The sequence below is a fragment of the Schistocerca cancellata genome, chromosome 9 (genome assembly GCF_023864275.1).
Source record: "Schistocerca cancellata isolate TAMUIC-IGC-003103 chromosome 9, iqSchCanc2.1, whole genome shotgun sequence".
Taxonomy (NCBI): Eukaryota; Metazoa; Arthropoda; class Insecta; order Orthoptera; family Acrididae; genus Schistocerca; species Schistocerca cancellata.
In genome coordinates, this window is record NC_064634.1 from 509,540,608 (window position 1) to 509,557,692 (window position 17,085).

General features: G+C 38.2%; 1 protein-coding gene across 2 annotated transcripts in view; it reads left to right on the forward strand.

The window, feature by feature from the left end:
• LOC126100372 (alanine--tRNA ligase, mitochondrial) overlaps positions 1–17,085 on the forward strand; it is a 99,341-nt gene that overhangs the window by 19,460 nt on the left and 62,796 nt on the right. For both annotated transcript variants that reach the window (XM_049910981.1, XM_049910980.1), the window contains exons 5-8: positions 1,968–2,112; positions 2,227–2,363; positions 5,181–5,328; positions 5,423–6,155. In XM_049910981.1, coding sequence (XP_049766938.1) covers positions 1,968–2,112; positions 2,227–2,363; positions 5,181–5,328; positions 5,423–6,155 — 1,163 coding nt within the window. The remainder of the gene's footprint in view (positions 1–1,967; positions 2,113–2,226; positions 2,364–5,180; positions 5,329–5,422; positions 6,156–17,085) is intronic.

A 17,085-nucleotide genomic window follows, 5' to 3' on the forward strand; every position in this document is an offset into this window, starting at 1 on the left:
GAAAACAATGTCCGTTGTTGCACATATTGCCACTCTAAATGAGTGGAGCATAAATGCATCAATTTTTGTAAGCTTTCCATTGTCAGCATTCACAAAATTCCTTTCTATTGTTACTTAAAAGTTATAAATGTGTTTTCCATCTCTAAATAGCTAAACTATTTGCAGAAAAAGTATGTAAAATCCTAGTAACTTAGGCTAACACTCCTTAACACACGTACAGCGTAGTCTTACTCCTAATCTGTGACATCACCAAAGCTTCAGCCAATAACAGAACATTTTTGATCATGTGACCGTATCTTGAAATTTAATGATTTTCAATCTGTAATTACATAAAAATAAGGTATATTTTATGAGAATATTGACTGTTAATGCGATTTGAATGTTATAAACACCCAGATAACAACAATATGAACCATTTCTTTTTTAAACAGAGGAAAATAGCCTATTAAGAGGTACTTCTGTCTGGTCCCTATCAATTAACAACTTTACTCTTTCTCATAAAAAATAGAGAATTTGTTTCTAGAAAATTTTGTACCATTATAGAGTTTTTGCTCTCACAGTACTATATAATAATGGCCCTATATGACATGCTTTGAAAACTAAAGTTGCTGCAGTCAGTATTCTTTGAGGTGATTATGATTTCTTTAATTTGCATGACACAAGGTGAGAGTTTTTTCACAGTATAACAAATGACAAAAGAATTATTTTTCCATTTAATATAATTACAGATTAACAATTTTTTGATTTTTCCCTCCACTTATACTGCGAAACCTTCTTGCTGATTTCATGATTCTTACACCAATGGTAAGTATCCTATAGGTTTTGATGAACGTATTTGAGAATATCGAAATGTATGGAATAAATCGCCACATCTTTTGATTGCATTGACTAAGAAGCTTCAGTTTTTTACATCATCAGAGGATTGTAGATCTTAATATGTGACATACATTTGAATTTGATACATCTCTCTGTTCCTGAGAAAGATGATTTTGAACAGTCGGATGGATAGACAGACAGATATTAACAGGCAATAAAGTGATCCTGTAAGGCAGGGCTTCCCACTTGGGGTCCATGGACCCCTTAGGGGTCCACCGGCTCTTTCTAGGGGGTCCGCGGCCACCTTTCAAAAATCGTGTAAAATAATGAGTAAAATTATTGAATAAAGATGTGAAAATCAAATTCATCACTTTTTTTTCGTGTAAAAACTGTGTACTTTTACTTCAGGTCGTATTCCCAAGCAGCCTTTGCGGTTCCTAAGTGAGAACGCTTACACAGTTTAGTGCCAGAGAATGCGGCTTCTCTGATAGACTGTTTCGCAACAATATGGGGGTCGTTTGTGCCCCAGCTCACGACGCTAGATACGCTGAAACCTTTTACGCATGCGCGGAGCGAGCTTTGTCGACCAATCACAGCGCTTGCTGGCACGTATGCGGCCCCAGGCATCGTTAAATGTTAAACTTGCTTTGTCAGTGCACTACCTCTTTCATAAGCCGATTTTTGACCAGTTTATTACTTCTAACATGGATCCGTGGCTGAAGTCGGGATCATTGAAGAAGGGTGCGGTTTCTCCATCATCTTCACAACAAGGGAAGATTCCAGTTGAAATGAATGAGGAGGGAGGGCGACCAAAGGAAGAACAATCACAAGAAGCTCCAAAGACTATTGATACTTTGGGGGGGGGGTGTCATTGGAAACATGGCACTTGCATTAAGAAGCTTTCAGTTCAGTTCCCATAGGTTTCGCTCTGAAATTTGAAGTTACTATGCTCTTGACTGACTAGGGGTCCGCAATGTATTTTCCGCCAGCTGAAAAGGTTGGGAAGCGCTGCTGTAAGGGTTCCATTTTTACCTGTTTTGAGGTATGAAACCCTAAAAAAAATTGCACATTTACAACCTCAGATAATAATTTGATTATGATGTGACAGAAAATTTTACATTGAAATTATTTCAGTAACCTTTCTTCTGCAGGAAATCAGATGGTACATTAGAAAAGTTACCTACACACCATGTGGACACTGGTATGGGTTTTGAACGGCTTGTTGCAGTACTTCAGAATAAAAGTTCAAACTATGATACTGATATATTTCTGCCTCTATTTTCTGCTATCCAGAAGGTAAAAAAAATCTGAAACCATAGTTTTATGTAAATAAATTATATTTTCCTAGACACCAAATGACTGTGATCTGAGACAGAGTCTATTGGTTTTCAAGACAGTGTGTCTTTGCAGATAACTGGAGCACCCGCATACCGTGGTTTGTTCGGTGTAGATGACATTTCTGGTATTGATACTGCATATCGTATCATCGCTGATCACTGTCGTATGGCGACAGTTGCCATTGCAGATGGTGTGTTTCCTCATCACAAGTAAGGCATAATGTAGATAATACTTGATTTGATGTATTCCACATTTATTATTGAATAACAAAAGTAAGGATTTTTTATGTTGTCATTCAGGTAAAGTAATTCTTTCTATAAATGTCGTTGATGTTATTGTTGCTGCTGCTCCTGCTGCCGCTGTTTGTTTATTGTTGTTGTTGTCGTTGTTGTTGTTGTTGTTGGTGGTGGTGGTGGTGGTGGTGGTCAGTCCAGTGACTGGTTTGATGCATCTCTCTATGCTAGCCTGTCCTGAGCAAGCTTCTCCATCTCAGAATATCTACTACAGCCTACATCAGTTTGAACCTGTTTACGGTATTCATCTGTTGGTCCCTCTCTACAATTTTTATGCCTCACACTTCTATCTGTTTTATCGGCATGATGATTCCATGCTGTCTCAGTTTGTGCCCTATTAACCAATCATTTCTTTTAATCACATTGTGCCATAAATTTCTTTTTTCCCTAATTCAGTTCAGTACCTTTTTATTAATTACTTGATCTACTCATCAGGTCTTCAGCATTCTTGATGCATCTTCTGTAACACTACATTTCAAAAACTTCTACTTTATTCCTGTGTGAACTGCTGTATGTCCACATTTCACTTCCATGCTGATGAATACTGTCAAAAAAGACTTGTTAACAATTAAATATTAGATGTTAACAATTTTCTCTTTTTCAGTCATGATTTTCTTGCCGTTTACAGTCTGAATTTTATATACTTTTCTACTTTGACCGTCGTAAGTTGTTGTACTGTTCAAATAGGAAAACTGGCTTGCTACTGTTAGTGTCTGATTTACTAATTTAATTCCTTCAAAATTGTCTGATTTAATTCAGCTACATTCTGCCACCATAGTTTTACTTTTGTTAATGTTCATCTCATAAGTTCTTTTAAAGATACTACACATTCATTTTAACTGCTCTTCCTAGTATTTTGCTATCTCTGACAGAATTACAGTTATTGGTAAACATGAATGTTTTTACTTATTGTCCCTGAACTTTTATTCTCTTCTCATATATTTCTCAGACTTCTTTTGATACTTGTTCAGTGGAGAGACTGAATGACATCAGGGACAGATTACAATCCAGTCTCACTCCCTTCTTGACACTGCTGCCCTTTTATGTCATTCAACTCTTATAACTGCAGTCCAGTTTTTGTACGATTTATACAACTTTCTGATTCCTGAATTTTTCCCCTGCTACCTTCATTTCTTCAAAGAGTATGTTCCAGTCATTATTGCCAAAAGCTTTTTCTAAATATTCAAATGCTTTAAAATTAGGTTTGTGCTTTCTTTACTGTATCTTCTGACTTGTAGGTGTAGTATTGCCCCACATGTTCCTATATTTGTCTGAAACCCAAACTAATCTTCCTTGAGATCTGTTTCTACCAGTTTTTCCATGCTTATGGTAAACAGTTTGTGTCACTATTTTCCAGCCATGACTTTTTAAATTTATTAACTTATAAATAACAAAATAAAATACAAATAAAGGCAAAAACTGAAGAACCTTGGCAGGATTGTGAAGTTACATAAAGGAGGAAATAATGTCAGATATGTGGCTGTGTTCCCTCCCTTATTCTAGCTGTACAAGCGCATTGGTGCGTGTTATCTGGCACTTTCTGGCAACAGCTGAAATGAGTCATCTCTAACAGGTTACGGGGAAATATTGCAAATGGTGGTTGGAAAAGCATTAATTTCAAAGTAAACTTCCTTTTACGCAAGTTGGACAATGGGTGAGAATCTACAATTGATTTCTTAAATCACAGAGTGTTTGACTCTCATCCTGACCTAATCATCCTACCTGCAGACAAAGGTTCCACCACTGTTGTCATGAATCACAGTGACTACCTGCCAGAAGGCCTCTGCCAATTGTCTGATTCCTCCACATATAAAGTTTCCCAGAGTGATCCCATCCCAAAAGTGCAACACAAACTCCAATCCCTACTTCAAGCCTTAGGCCCTTTCCAAAACATCTCCTCTGAATCCATTTCCCTCCTGACCCCAATGATATCCCGCACACCTACCTTCTACATGCTCCCCTATGTCCACAAACAAGCAATCCTGGATGCCCCATTGAGGCTGGTTATTGTGCCCCACTGAAATAATTTTGGCACTCGTTGACCAATACCTCCAATCAGTTGCCTGTAATCTTGCCTCCCACGTCAGAGACACCAACCACTTCCTCCACCGAGTCTGCGCCATCCCCACCCCTTTACCTTCTGGATCGTTGCTTGTCATTGCTGACGCCACCTCCCCATACACCAACATCCCTCGATCCCTTGTGCCTGTGATCTTACCACCATTGAACACTACCTCTCCCAATGTCCTTCAGACTCCATACCCATTACCTCATTCTTCGTACACCTTACTAACTTTATCCTAACCTGCAACTACTTCTCATTTGAAGGAAAGGTACATAAACAAATCTGCGGCACAGCCATGGGCACCTGCATGGCACCCTTCTATACCAATCTATTTATGGGCCATCTAGAGGAGACCTTCCCAGCCTCTCAAAACACCAAACCTCTAGTCTGGTTAAAGTTCATTGATCATATCTTCATGATCTGGACCCAGGGCCAAGGCACCCTGTCTTTGTTCCTTGACAACCTCAACACCTTCTCTCCCATCCCCTTCATGTTGTCCTCCTCAACTCATCGTGTCACCTTCCCCGATGTTGACCACCTCCTCTTTGATGGCTCCATCCGCATCTCTGTCCACAGGAAATTCACTGGAACCTTCCCTCCACCGCCAATGTTGCATACATTTTTCACAGTGAATGGTATTATTGAATAATTAATGTTGTTGTTCACAGTCTGAAGTTAAGGCGTGTCATCAGGAAAGCTATACATGTGGGTGAAAGATACTTTCATGCAAGAAAATCCTTATTGAGTGAACTGAGTAATTATGTTGCAGAGACACTTGCTGATGCTTATCCAGAAATCCCAAGTAATCTGAAACAGGTATTGCTAATATAAATGAATGTAATCATCATTATTTGTAATGATTACCAGTGTAAATGAAATTTTTCATTTGCTTTCTTATATTTAACTGCAGGTGCAGTTAATCATTGGGCATGAAGAACAGCTTCTTGTTGATTTGGAAAACAATGCTGCAGTGGAATGGAAAAAGATTGTTAATGCTAAGCCACACTTGAGTTCTTTGGACATTACTGAAATGCCAGGGCTGGTGTTAGGGTACCAAGAGCTCCAAACTGCTGCAGAAAACCTGGTGAAAGATTTAGAGGGGGAAGCTGGGATAAGAAAAAAGCCTGTTTTACCAGGCAGTGTTGTCTTTAAATTGTATGACACATATGGTCTAGATGAGAAACATATTAGAAAATTAGCAGATGCAGAAGGAATCAGTGTAGATATGGAAGGTTTTCATGTGCAACTTGACAATGCTAAGTTAAGGACTAAAAAAGGTTTCACTGTTGCAACAGAAAATGAATTGAATTATGACACCATACTTCAATTAAGGGAGAATGGAATTTATGCTACAGAAGATCAATATAAATATATGTATTCTAAAGAAAATGGTGTGTATATGTTTCCTTATTTGAAGTGCAGTGTGCAAGCAATTGTAGTAGATGGGAAGTGTGTAGAAAGAACACAGCCAGGAATAGAATCCAAGATAATTTTAAACAAGTCTAACTTTTATCATGAAGCTGGTGGCCAGGAAAGTGATAGTGGCTATATGGAACTGCAAAATGGTTTGAAAGTAGCTGTTAACAGTGTAACAAACTGCCAAGGCTACATTCTGCACAAAATTGTAATGGATACAAACAGTGGTAAGTTGTGTTTTACTTCACTGTTTCATATGTGACCACATTGTCTTACTTCTGCAGTTTATCTGACAAAACAAAGGAGACTTTATCATTGTTTCATGTATGTTACCACTGTTCTTTGAAACTCTTGGTACAGTAGTGTTTTTGTGTCAAGTCTGCAGTAAAAATGTTAGTTACTGAAAGTATCTTGCAGATATAACCAAACTAAAGTTGACAACTTCTAAAAGTACCTGTTAATTTTTCAGTAATTTCTATGGAAATATATTTTTAAATTCACATGATGATGTAGTTCATAAAAATACTGTTACTTTTATTTAAGTAATTTTATCAAATGAACAGCCTAAAACTGAACTAAAACAGACCACCAGAATGTCTCCTTGCTTTGCAACAGCAGACTGTCGATGTCTATACTCGACATCTTAGAAATATAGATCTCTTCGGTCAACAGAAGAAATAGGAACTAGGATTTTCCTGCCTATTCATTGTTAATACCCATTTCTTTCAATGCTTTCGTGCTTCATTCTGTGACTGTTGTTCCAAACGCTAATGACTTCAACGGCTTCTGCATATCTTTGTCAGTCTGCTATGATTCGCTAAGTTCACAACATCACTAACTAATGTGGATGTATTGATTTGATTTTGGGAGGAAAGAAACTAGTGGGACAACTTGACTAAAAGAGGCATAAATGTATAGTCAGTTTGGTAATGGAGTGAAATGTGGGACTGAGGCACCAATACAGTAAGCAGATTCAAAAGGATGTTGGTTACTGTAGGTGTGCGGAGATAAAGAGGCTTGCACAGGATAGAGTAGCATTGAGACTTGCATCTAATTGGTCTTCAGACTGAATGCCACAACAACAACAACAACAGTGAGGTTCTTCAGAAATTGCAATAGAATTATATCTTCTTCTTTTATCAGGGTGTATACGACCCGGGACATCCAGGAAAAACCCGGGAATTTTTTAGAATTCCGTGAATTTTTCATTGTTTTAGTTACCAGTTAAATTTTTGTTATTTTGACTGGTAAGAACCAATACTCTAATGAAGGATATTACTGTACCCTGCTTCTGCAGAATAATACTGCAGCAACAAAACATGAACGAGAGAAAAAAAACGAAAATAAAACTTAAGTCGCAAAGGAGATACACCATATACAACAACAAAACACAGTGCTCATACAAGCGTCTGCCAACCAAAGTGTGTCAAAGGCTTTAGGAAGAATATGCAGTGCTTCCTAACAACAAAGTGCCTCCGATGAGCGTGACGTGACAACTGTTTACATTAGATTCATTTGAGCAGTTACGGGCGGGCTCTTGTGCATGCGCAGTTGAGTCGTGTGTAAGTAGTACCTTCTCCCACTTCTGGCTACAGATGTGTGGCTGGGCGCCACTATCTAATATTACCCCGGTTCGGAAATATCGCAGATCCGGGGCTGATGCACAGAGCAGTCTGAGATGTAGTGGGGATGTGGGTAGTCTCCACGTGACCTGTGTTTACATTTAGTGATTTTGCTGTTTCCTCTTCATTTATTGCTCTCACATTAAATGAAAACAAAACGGATTCCTGTGGCCAGGAGCTGTCAAATGAATTAAAATACGTTCGAATAATTACGGAAGGCTAAAATATATTGTTAGTTTCAGGTTTTATTTCCACCTTTCTGACAGTCAAGCATTACCCGCCTTGCAGGACAATGAAGTTATTTTTGTCAGTTTGCTAAAGAGATTTGGTTTTTATTTATCTTTTGCGCTGAGCCAGTCAGTTTATGTGAAACGAAGTGTTTAATTTCACACTGTTGGCTAGTTTCAACTGTTCTCTGCATTTCAAGTGCACGTTTTCCATCTTCTAGTTCGTATGGCATTATGCCATAATAAAGAACCAAACATGAAATACAGTACTGGTACTCAAGAAAATTTACATCTGAATCTGGACATAGGATTGTGCACTTTAAGCTGAATTATGCTTTTTAGTATGGTTCACGATATTCCGATGCTCTTGATGTATCCTTTGATGACATAGTATAAGATCTTTTAAGGTTTTACACGGACGAACATGTGGGCTTCCTGCGCCATCGTAGCTGCGCAGGCACAGTGATGCCAGTTACCTGGGGCTCTCTGGCAACTGCTGCAATGAACCAATATCTAACAGGTCACGGGAAAATATTGCGAATGTGGTTTGAAAAGTGTTACTTTCTAAGTAAATTTCCTTTGACAGAAGTTGAACAATGTGTGAAAATCTGCAATTGATTTCTTAAATCACAGAGTGTTTGACTCTCATTTAAAAATCAACTCTTTGAGGACGACCATTTAGAAGAATTTAGAGCCCAGATCAGACATTTACGTCATTATTAAAAATTTTACTGGCACATTTGTGTGATGTATCTTAAAGTGTAACATGCGCAAAAAGATCAGCATTATATGTGGAAGCTTAGCTTCTATTGCAGCTTATTAATCTTCGAGACCAATATTATTTGTGAAAGCTTTGTCTTTCTTGTAGCAACACTATGTTTATATGTCGCTCCTTTGCAACTATTGCATGACTTTTATTTAATTTATAGGGCTTTTAAATAACGGTAAACGTGTGTTTGTTTTCTTTCTTTCTTTCTTCCTTTCTTTCTTTAAATAATGCTTAGTGGTTTGTGATTAACTGTTTCCTCCTACCATAGTTAGTTCCATTGCATAGCTAGATAAAACATTACAGAGAAACACAGAAACAGCATTGCACAGGCAACTAGGTTTTAGACATTTCTGGATTGTCGAACAACGTACACACCACGGACATCTCATTTCGCTTATAAACTTCCAGTGCAGAAGAAAATGCATTGTGGTTTGAAGAATGGTTGCACCTGCTGCATCTATCAGTACTTCCCGTCATTTCCTCTTGAGAGTGGATCAGCAGTTATTATAAAGATGTTTTGTAAGAGCGTTTTTATAAGTATAATTCACAATCTGTTGATACCTCACCATGTAGCATTGGAATAGGATGCTCTGTCTTTGGAATTACATCTGTGGATGCTTGTTAGGTTTAACTGCACCTGTTCAGAATAAGTATTTAATGCAACTGGTTACAAAACATGGCCGTACCAATTTGACATAGACAAAGCTGTTGATATATCCAGTTTCTTTCTGTGATCATCATCTAAGAAGATCGAAAAGGGTTTCTGCAAATAGAAGATACAGTGAAAGTTTGATTTTACATTCTCCGATTTACATTTTTCACAATTCTACACCATAAATTTGTAGCCTCTTTGAAAAACCCATAAGATCAGTACTAAAAATTCTCCAATTTTATAAGGTTTACCTCAGTTCTAAGTTCCTACTCAATGTCTCACTCATTTTCATACCGTTTTCTTCCTATTGACATTTGATGTGACTGAATGCGTTATGAGTGGCACAAAAGACAGATGGTTGGTACCACAGGTGGTGGTAGAATTAAGGGAATATTTTAGGTCGTTGTGGAGAGGGCAGATGTGAGAGAGAAAATGCTGACGTAATCCACGGTCAGTGTTGTCAACATGACTTGTAACATTTAGCTTAACTGTGCAATTATGATACAACCACTGCTAGGTTGCAGAGGTAATGGAAAAAGCAAGATAATTGATGTGAAGTGTTACGGACTGAGCCAATATGTGACAAAGGGGCTCAGCCACCAACTTTTCTTGTGTCACTTATAACACAGTCTCATCTTTTTGCACGTATTTCCAATGTACTGTATTCAGCAACAGTATCAATCATTGACCTTTTAAATTCAACACTGGGTCTTGAAGAATATGCTCAGTCATAATCGAGGAAACATCACTCATTTCTGGCTAATGAACTCTTATTGGCTGGTGACTTGTTAATCACCCAATAGCCAGGGCAGCCACCACACCATGCTAAAACACGTAACATAAACTTGCCTACTGTATATGTAGAAAGGGGGAGTGGTCCCTCAATGGCAGGAGTGCAGGTAGGCGTGAAAGCATTTTGTGAAATGCTGAAAATATATTTTTCGTGCAGATGTGCTATGACAGAGATGTCACACAGAAATAAAACAAGGGTTTTGCAATAGTACATTTTAAAGTCTTTCAACTTCAAATCTGACACGATACAGTTGCTACAACTGCATACACTACTCATGTATGTGCTTTGCACCACACACTATAGATCGTACAGGTTGGCAGCAGTGATAGAAGTCATGAAGCAAAACTATAGCAACTGAGCTTTCTTTCAAATTTACATTTTACACAGTGTACGGAAATTCACTCAGCTGACTTCTAATAAGCCTGTGACTTCAATAGGGGTAATAAATTCATTTTTTCAAGAGTCTGTTTCTCACATCAAGCCTAAAATAACACTTTAACAATGGTGAACATATGAAGTGCATTAAACAATAACAAAAGTGGTGACAAAGTTTGTCATTAAGCAGATGTCCGCATTTATGCTTACGGTTTAACCACCTAGTTGCTGTGATGTTTTCAGTTTAATTCAACGTGTTCATAATTTTTGCCTTTTTCTGGATGAGCACAAAGAATTCTGAAAACTTGTCTTTTGAACATACTATTTGTGGTCATAGCATGTAGGAAAATAGCTCGATTACCTTGTACCCAGATTCCAGTTTCAATTTTTGATGGCATTTTACTTGCTGTTACACATTTGTGATTTTTTACAAACTGATGAAATTCGTTACCACGAATTATTGTGTAAAGATTGTATTTTACAATTAATTTCCTTCACTTAAACAGATTCTGTACAGAGTATTGGAGAGGACTGCAATTTTTAATCATAAATGCCACGTACCTGTGTTTTTGCTCATATTTTGGGGAAGTTTAACATTTCCCTCAATTCAGCAGGTTTCCTCAATTTTGTGTTTTGTAAGTCTGGACTGCACGAAAATGTAAAATAGGTGTTTCACTGTATTCCTTCATCTACATGATATTCTACAAACCTTTGCGAAGTGGATGGCAGAGGGTGTTTGTCACATGTGCTGTGGTTGGAGTAATTTCAGAATTGTATTTAAATAAAATTGGGTGGCAACCCCAAGGTAATATAGAAGTGTATGTCTTCTCATAGTTTACAACTGAATATAAGAGAAGTGTCTGTGGACGTATTTGCATGGAGTGTTATTCCACCATGTGGTGCCCCAAATTCAAACATTTCTTAAGGTATTCTGAATTCACCCCCTTGTATGTGTTCTTTATGACATACATTTAACTCTCTTTCTCACAGTGGTGGTGCTGGGGGAGGGGGGGGTGCATTTGTTGACATCTTTTTGAGTCCCTCCTTTTGGCTGTATATGCCTACAAAACGTGTCCCAACCTCCTCTTCATGGAGGCTCATAATGGAATTTTTTGGAAACTCATGAAGCCAATGTAAAGTTTTCAGGGCCTAAACATGTGGATGAGTTATTCTTGTACTCAAGAATGTTTAGCAAAAGTCTGCTTTAGGACTGAGAATGCTAACTGCTGGTTCTCAGTATATTTATCCCAGAATGAAATTTGTCATAAATAATGTATCTACTTTTTTCAAACTGACATATCAGTTCATGAAATCAGTACTACACAAATATTTAAAGTCAGTCACTTTGGGTCAGAAAAGTATCCCTTACTCAGGAACACATTTCCAATAACTTGCCAGCAGCCACGAAAACTAATAAAGTTCAGTTTAAGAGGAGCATAAAGGATTTATTGGTGGCCAACTCCTCCTACTCCATTGACAAATTTCTCAGTAGAACCAACTGATGCATATATATTATTAGTAATATCAAACTATGTGAGTTTTACATAAAATCTGTCATTTGTATATCTTGTAAACTGAGTTTTCTCTCTGATGATGTGTTACTACAATAACCTAAGAATTATCATGTGCATTTGACTAACTCTGTATTCATGAGGACCATTTTGCTTGGGATCTCTGAAAGATACATTAGCATATCTGTTTTTCATTGTAAATATGTATCGTGCATTTTTGTTTTATGACATGTTCTAAATTCTTGAGCATCTCCTCAATATGGATGTGCACGTAATGTAATCCAAGAGCAAACATCTTCGTTCAATTTCTATCCATTAGACTTGAAAGCAGATGCAAAAACTCTGCTTATTTATGCTCCTTAATAGTGTTATTGTGCTGTAGAGTATGTAACACAAATATAATACAATGTGTTCCACATCGAGGATTAATCAGAAAAGAATAATTTTGCTTATTAGGCCGTGTCATTGTAAAACACTAAAACAACTGAAATGCCCATGTTTTGACTGACTTTGCAGCAATCCTCTCCAGAGCAAGTTAGTCACTGTGAAGAGGACAGCTGCAAAGTTGGTTGAATTGTCAGCATTTTAGTTGTTTTAGTGTTTCATAATGAGGCAGCCTAATACCTAAAATTAGTTTACTCAAACTGGCATTGGCTGTGGAAGTCTACAAACTTACCTAAGCATTGCAGTAGGTCAGTTTAGGCAGTAAAATGTTAACTCTGATAGACAAAAGACTCTCTCTCTCTCTCTCTCTCTCTCCCCCTCTCTCCCCCTCCGCCTCCCCCCCCCCCCCCCCCCCCCCCTCCGCCACCTACCTACCACCTACCTACCTATCCTTCTCTGAAGCTGATAACGCGTAACCAACTGAGTAAAGAGAAAGCCAATGCTGTCTGTTGCATGACAACATTCCCAACTGTACTCTTTCAAGATCCCTGATGTCTGTAACATCTTTGAAAAGGGGATGGGAGTGTAACAGTCTTTTAAAAGCCATCCTCCTTCTGAAGTACTAGTACTGTAAAGAGCCATCATGTGATCGTTTAGTACTGATAACCACTTTTTTTCCATTGCTGTACATGGAAAATGGTTGTGGGTCATCCAAGAAAAATAAACTGGTTCGACATATCGGTTGGCAGCCTTGGAACATTTTCTTCGACATAATAGAAGAAGAAATTATTTTTTGGAATTTTGTTTTGTCAATTATGCTAGTGTGTTATAGAAAGTGAGGAAGCAAAGGAGCCATTGAAACAGAATAAAAATGACTCAAACTTTTAGTAAAATTGATTTTAAAATTTCCTTCTTAATTAGACAGATAGGAGATAGGAAAAACAAAAGATTAACATGTACATGTGCTGAATTGAAGGAAAGGATATTTAGAATCACGGATATAAACCACAGGAAACTAAAAGTGTTGCTATATTATAATTCTTTAGTTACAAATCATTGTAATATGTAAAATTAATCTTCCTTTGTATAAAACCTTTCACAACTGTATACCGTATTTACTCGAATCTAAGCCGCACTCGAATCTAAGCCGCACCTGAAAAATGAGACTCGAAATAAAGGGAAAAAAAATTTCCCGAATCTAAGCCGCACCTGAAATTTGAGACTCGAAATTCAAGGGGAGAGAAAAGTTTTAGGCCGCACCTCCAAATCGAAACAAAGTTGGTCCATTGTAATATGAGACACAATTTAGGTCGAATGAATGACGATACTGCTACAGTAGTTTGGTTCGAGTCGTAAGCTTAGCAGTTAAGCTTTACTACGTAGCCATTGCTATGCGTCAGGCGCTCCATCCGTATTTATACGGGTGCCCTTCCTTTTTTGAATCGATTGCTTATTTTGCTTTGAGCTGACAAGTGCCGTTTTCTTTGTTATAGGTGTTTAAAAAAATTTTTTTTTTTTTTATCAAAATCATTATAATTATACAAGTTTAACCCACTACCTTAATGCATTAGTGGGTCCTAATAGTGATACATTTTTATTACATGTTGCAGCTTAGTGTACTTAATAGTGGGTAAGCTACAGTTAACATTAGTAACAATGGGCGTCTAATCTACTTATATTATTTATCCTAATTCCTATTTCTAATCTAATTTATATATCTACTGCAGCGTCACATACGTGCCAGTAAAGATATAAACCTACTTTTACTGCCCTGCTCTTCGAGCTAACCCCGAAGAGCAAGCCCCTGGCACTGGGCGGGCCTCGTTGTTTATTCGCTGCAGTACCTATCTATCTTAATTTCCTATATCTAATTCCTACAAACTAAACTATCCTACGTCATGTCCGGTGTGTGTGTCGCAATCGGTAGTTATTCCCCACTCCCCCTAGTCCTGCACGTGGCGGTTCCCAACTTAGAGGTAGTCGGCCAGCCTCGCACAGGCGGTATGGGAGTAGTGCTCTCAGACTCCGTTGGTGGTTATTGTCGCTCATTTTTACTGTATCTCTCTTAAATAGTAAATTAATACTCTTCGTGATATCTCGTTTGCCAGGGTATTCAATGTCTGAAACGTTTCTTCTCGTCTAAGTAATTGGTATGTGTCTCGGTTAGGTAGTCTGTCTCGTAGTCCGTTGGCGATATCATTGAAGAGGGGACATTCGTAGACTACGTGCTCAGGCGTGCCCTCCGGATCGCCACAGTCGCACGCTGGTGTTGCCCTTTTCCCAAATCGACATAAGTATGTCGGGTAGGGTCCATGGCCAGTGAGAAAGTGGATCAAACCTCGCGTAGGCTCAAAGTACTTCATGCCAAGTCGTTCCCTCACATCTGGTAAGAACTGGAAGGTTCTTCGTCCAGTCTCTTCTGCCCCCCAAATCTCCTGCCAAAGCTCCTCCCCTCTTGTCCTTATCTCTTTTTTGTCCCTCTATCTAATACCCATGATATCAACAATTTTCTCATTATTTCCCTTCTTGGCCCAGTACCAAGCCGCCTGTTCTCTAATCTTTAAGTCCAGAGGGCAGAGCCCCATTATGATTAATAGCGCTCCCCCTGGAGATGTTCTGTAGGCACCTACGGATCTTAATATCATGCTTCTCTGAACCCTTCTCACCGCCATGGCGGGCACAACCCTCGTGAGCCTGTGCGCCCAGACTCCCGAGCCGTAGCCCACTACTGAGGTTAAAATACTGTTATGATAGAGTCTAATTAGATGTGGAGGAAGATGAAATCTTTTGTGGCCTATGGAAATTAAATTGTTTAATATCTGAAGGGCTCTCTGAGTAACAGTTTCAATGTGCTTCCCAAAACTCCACCTCTCATCAATGATAACTCCCAGGTATCGTGTCTCTCGTCATCGGAGAACTGGTGATCCGTCTATTCTGACAGTCGGGTTTCTAATAAGATTTCCTTTTAGTAGTAAGTAAGTCGATTTACTAGGTGATGGTTCAAGGATTCCGGACTGGAGCAGATTCGTTTGCCACAAAGACCTAGGCTGTAGGGAAGGGACCGTTTTGTGAGTTTCAAATTTTGTCCAAGTTTGATGTCTTTCATCATGAATTTCTTCACATTCTGTAGTCCACCATGCACATTTTTCACATTGATTTACTGGTGGCAATGCTTAAGCATGTTGTTTTAAAATTTGTATTAAATTCTGAAGATTATCCATTATTATCGTATTTTGTGTGTTTTTCTGATATTTGTCATTTTTGATTAATTTATGTGAGCCATATTTTCTTATATCTTCAGTTGCTCTCGATCTTTTTTCCTCGATGGAGTGGTTTTGATTTTGACCAAATAATGATCTGAAACTGTGTCTGTTCCTCTCAGTACTTAAACATTTTGAATTTATTTATGAAAAAATTTGTCCATGCAGACATGGTCCACCTGACACTCTCCTCTTGTCCAATCCGGATGTTTCTATGTCATAAGTTTGCTTGGTTTTCTTTTAAAAGATATTGATTTAGAGGTGAGCCCATGTGTTCTGCAAATTTCAATGAGTCTTTGTTCATTTCTGTTAGTTTGTTTATGTGGCGCTCATTTTCTATTTATGTCTTTGTACTTCTTTTCCTTTCCCAGTTGGGCTTTAAAATCCACTGTTAAGGTATTTACATTGTTTTTATTGACTTGATTTATTGTCAAATCCAAAAGATCTCGGAATTTTTCTGCTTCTACCGTAGTTTTTGTTAGAAAATGCATCTATTTGGTAGGGTCATGGATGTTCATGATAGTATGGATCTTGTTGATGGTTTTCAGAGTTAAAAGTTGCGATTCGTGGAGAAATAGCTTTAAAATCAGTTACTGAATCTATCATTTTCAAATTTACTATAAATCTGATTGCAAATTGTGGGCACTGTTTCATAACTCCTTGTCCTGGTTTTCTATTGTAAATTCTATTACTTTGAGACTCAAATGGATATTCTGTTGTATTTCTCATTTACTGGAGTTCTGCTAGTATGATGATTTGTCTGTCCACTTCATTTGTGAAGTTTTTGAGCTTTCCAGTTTTCAGCCAAGAGTTTACGTTACATGTTGCAATGTAGTTAATGTATTTCTATTTTATTTTGGCATTACGTGCTTGGTGAGAGTTGGGTGATTTCAAATGCTCCAATTAATTTGAGTTTTGTAGTTGGTCACCCACCGAATCCGATGTAACCTTCTCCTTCCCTACTGGAAGGTGGAAGTTTTTCTCTAGAAGACCTTTTCATGATTCACTGTCAAAGGCTATCAACCTCGAGTGGAGCAAGCTCTGTGTTACAACTATGTTTGTTAGCCACAAGGGATATTAATCAGCTACACTAACACATGGAACAGATGCTATTGGGGTACTGCCACTGACATACGGAACTGTTGTGCCCTTGGTACTAGTTTTGGTCTACCCTGGGTATTTTATTTCCCAGGCACCCACTATATCAGGTGTGCGTGCCCCTATCCGCCACCTGGGGAGATGCTTGGTAGGAGACTAGCAACTTAACCATTTACTGTATTGATTTTTCATTTACTGTTAACCTGAATGAAAAATGCTCCTATCATAGCACAAAAAAAGTTAATATATCCTGGGTGGAGTTCGGGATGTGAAAGAAGTGAACTAGCTTTTCCATTTATGGGGCGGCCTCAGAGACATTTAAATCTAAACATTTTGACATGTTCGCATCTTTTTACTTCTTAATATTAGTACTCACGTCATGCAATATAATGCGTCATGCCAAGTACACTAACGTGATACATGATGTCATGGAGTATAAGATGGCTCATGCCTTCACATCACTCAA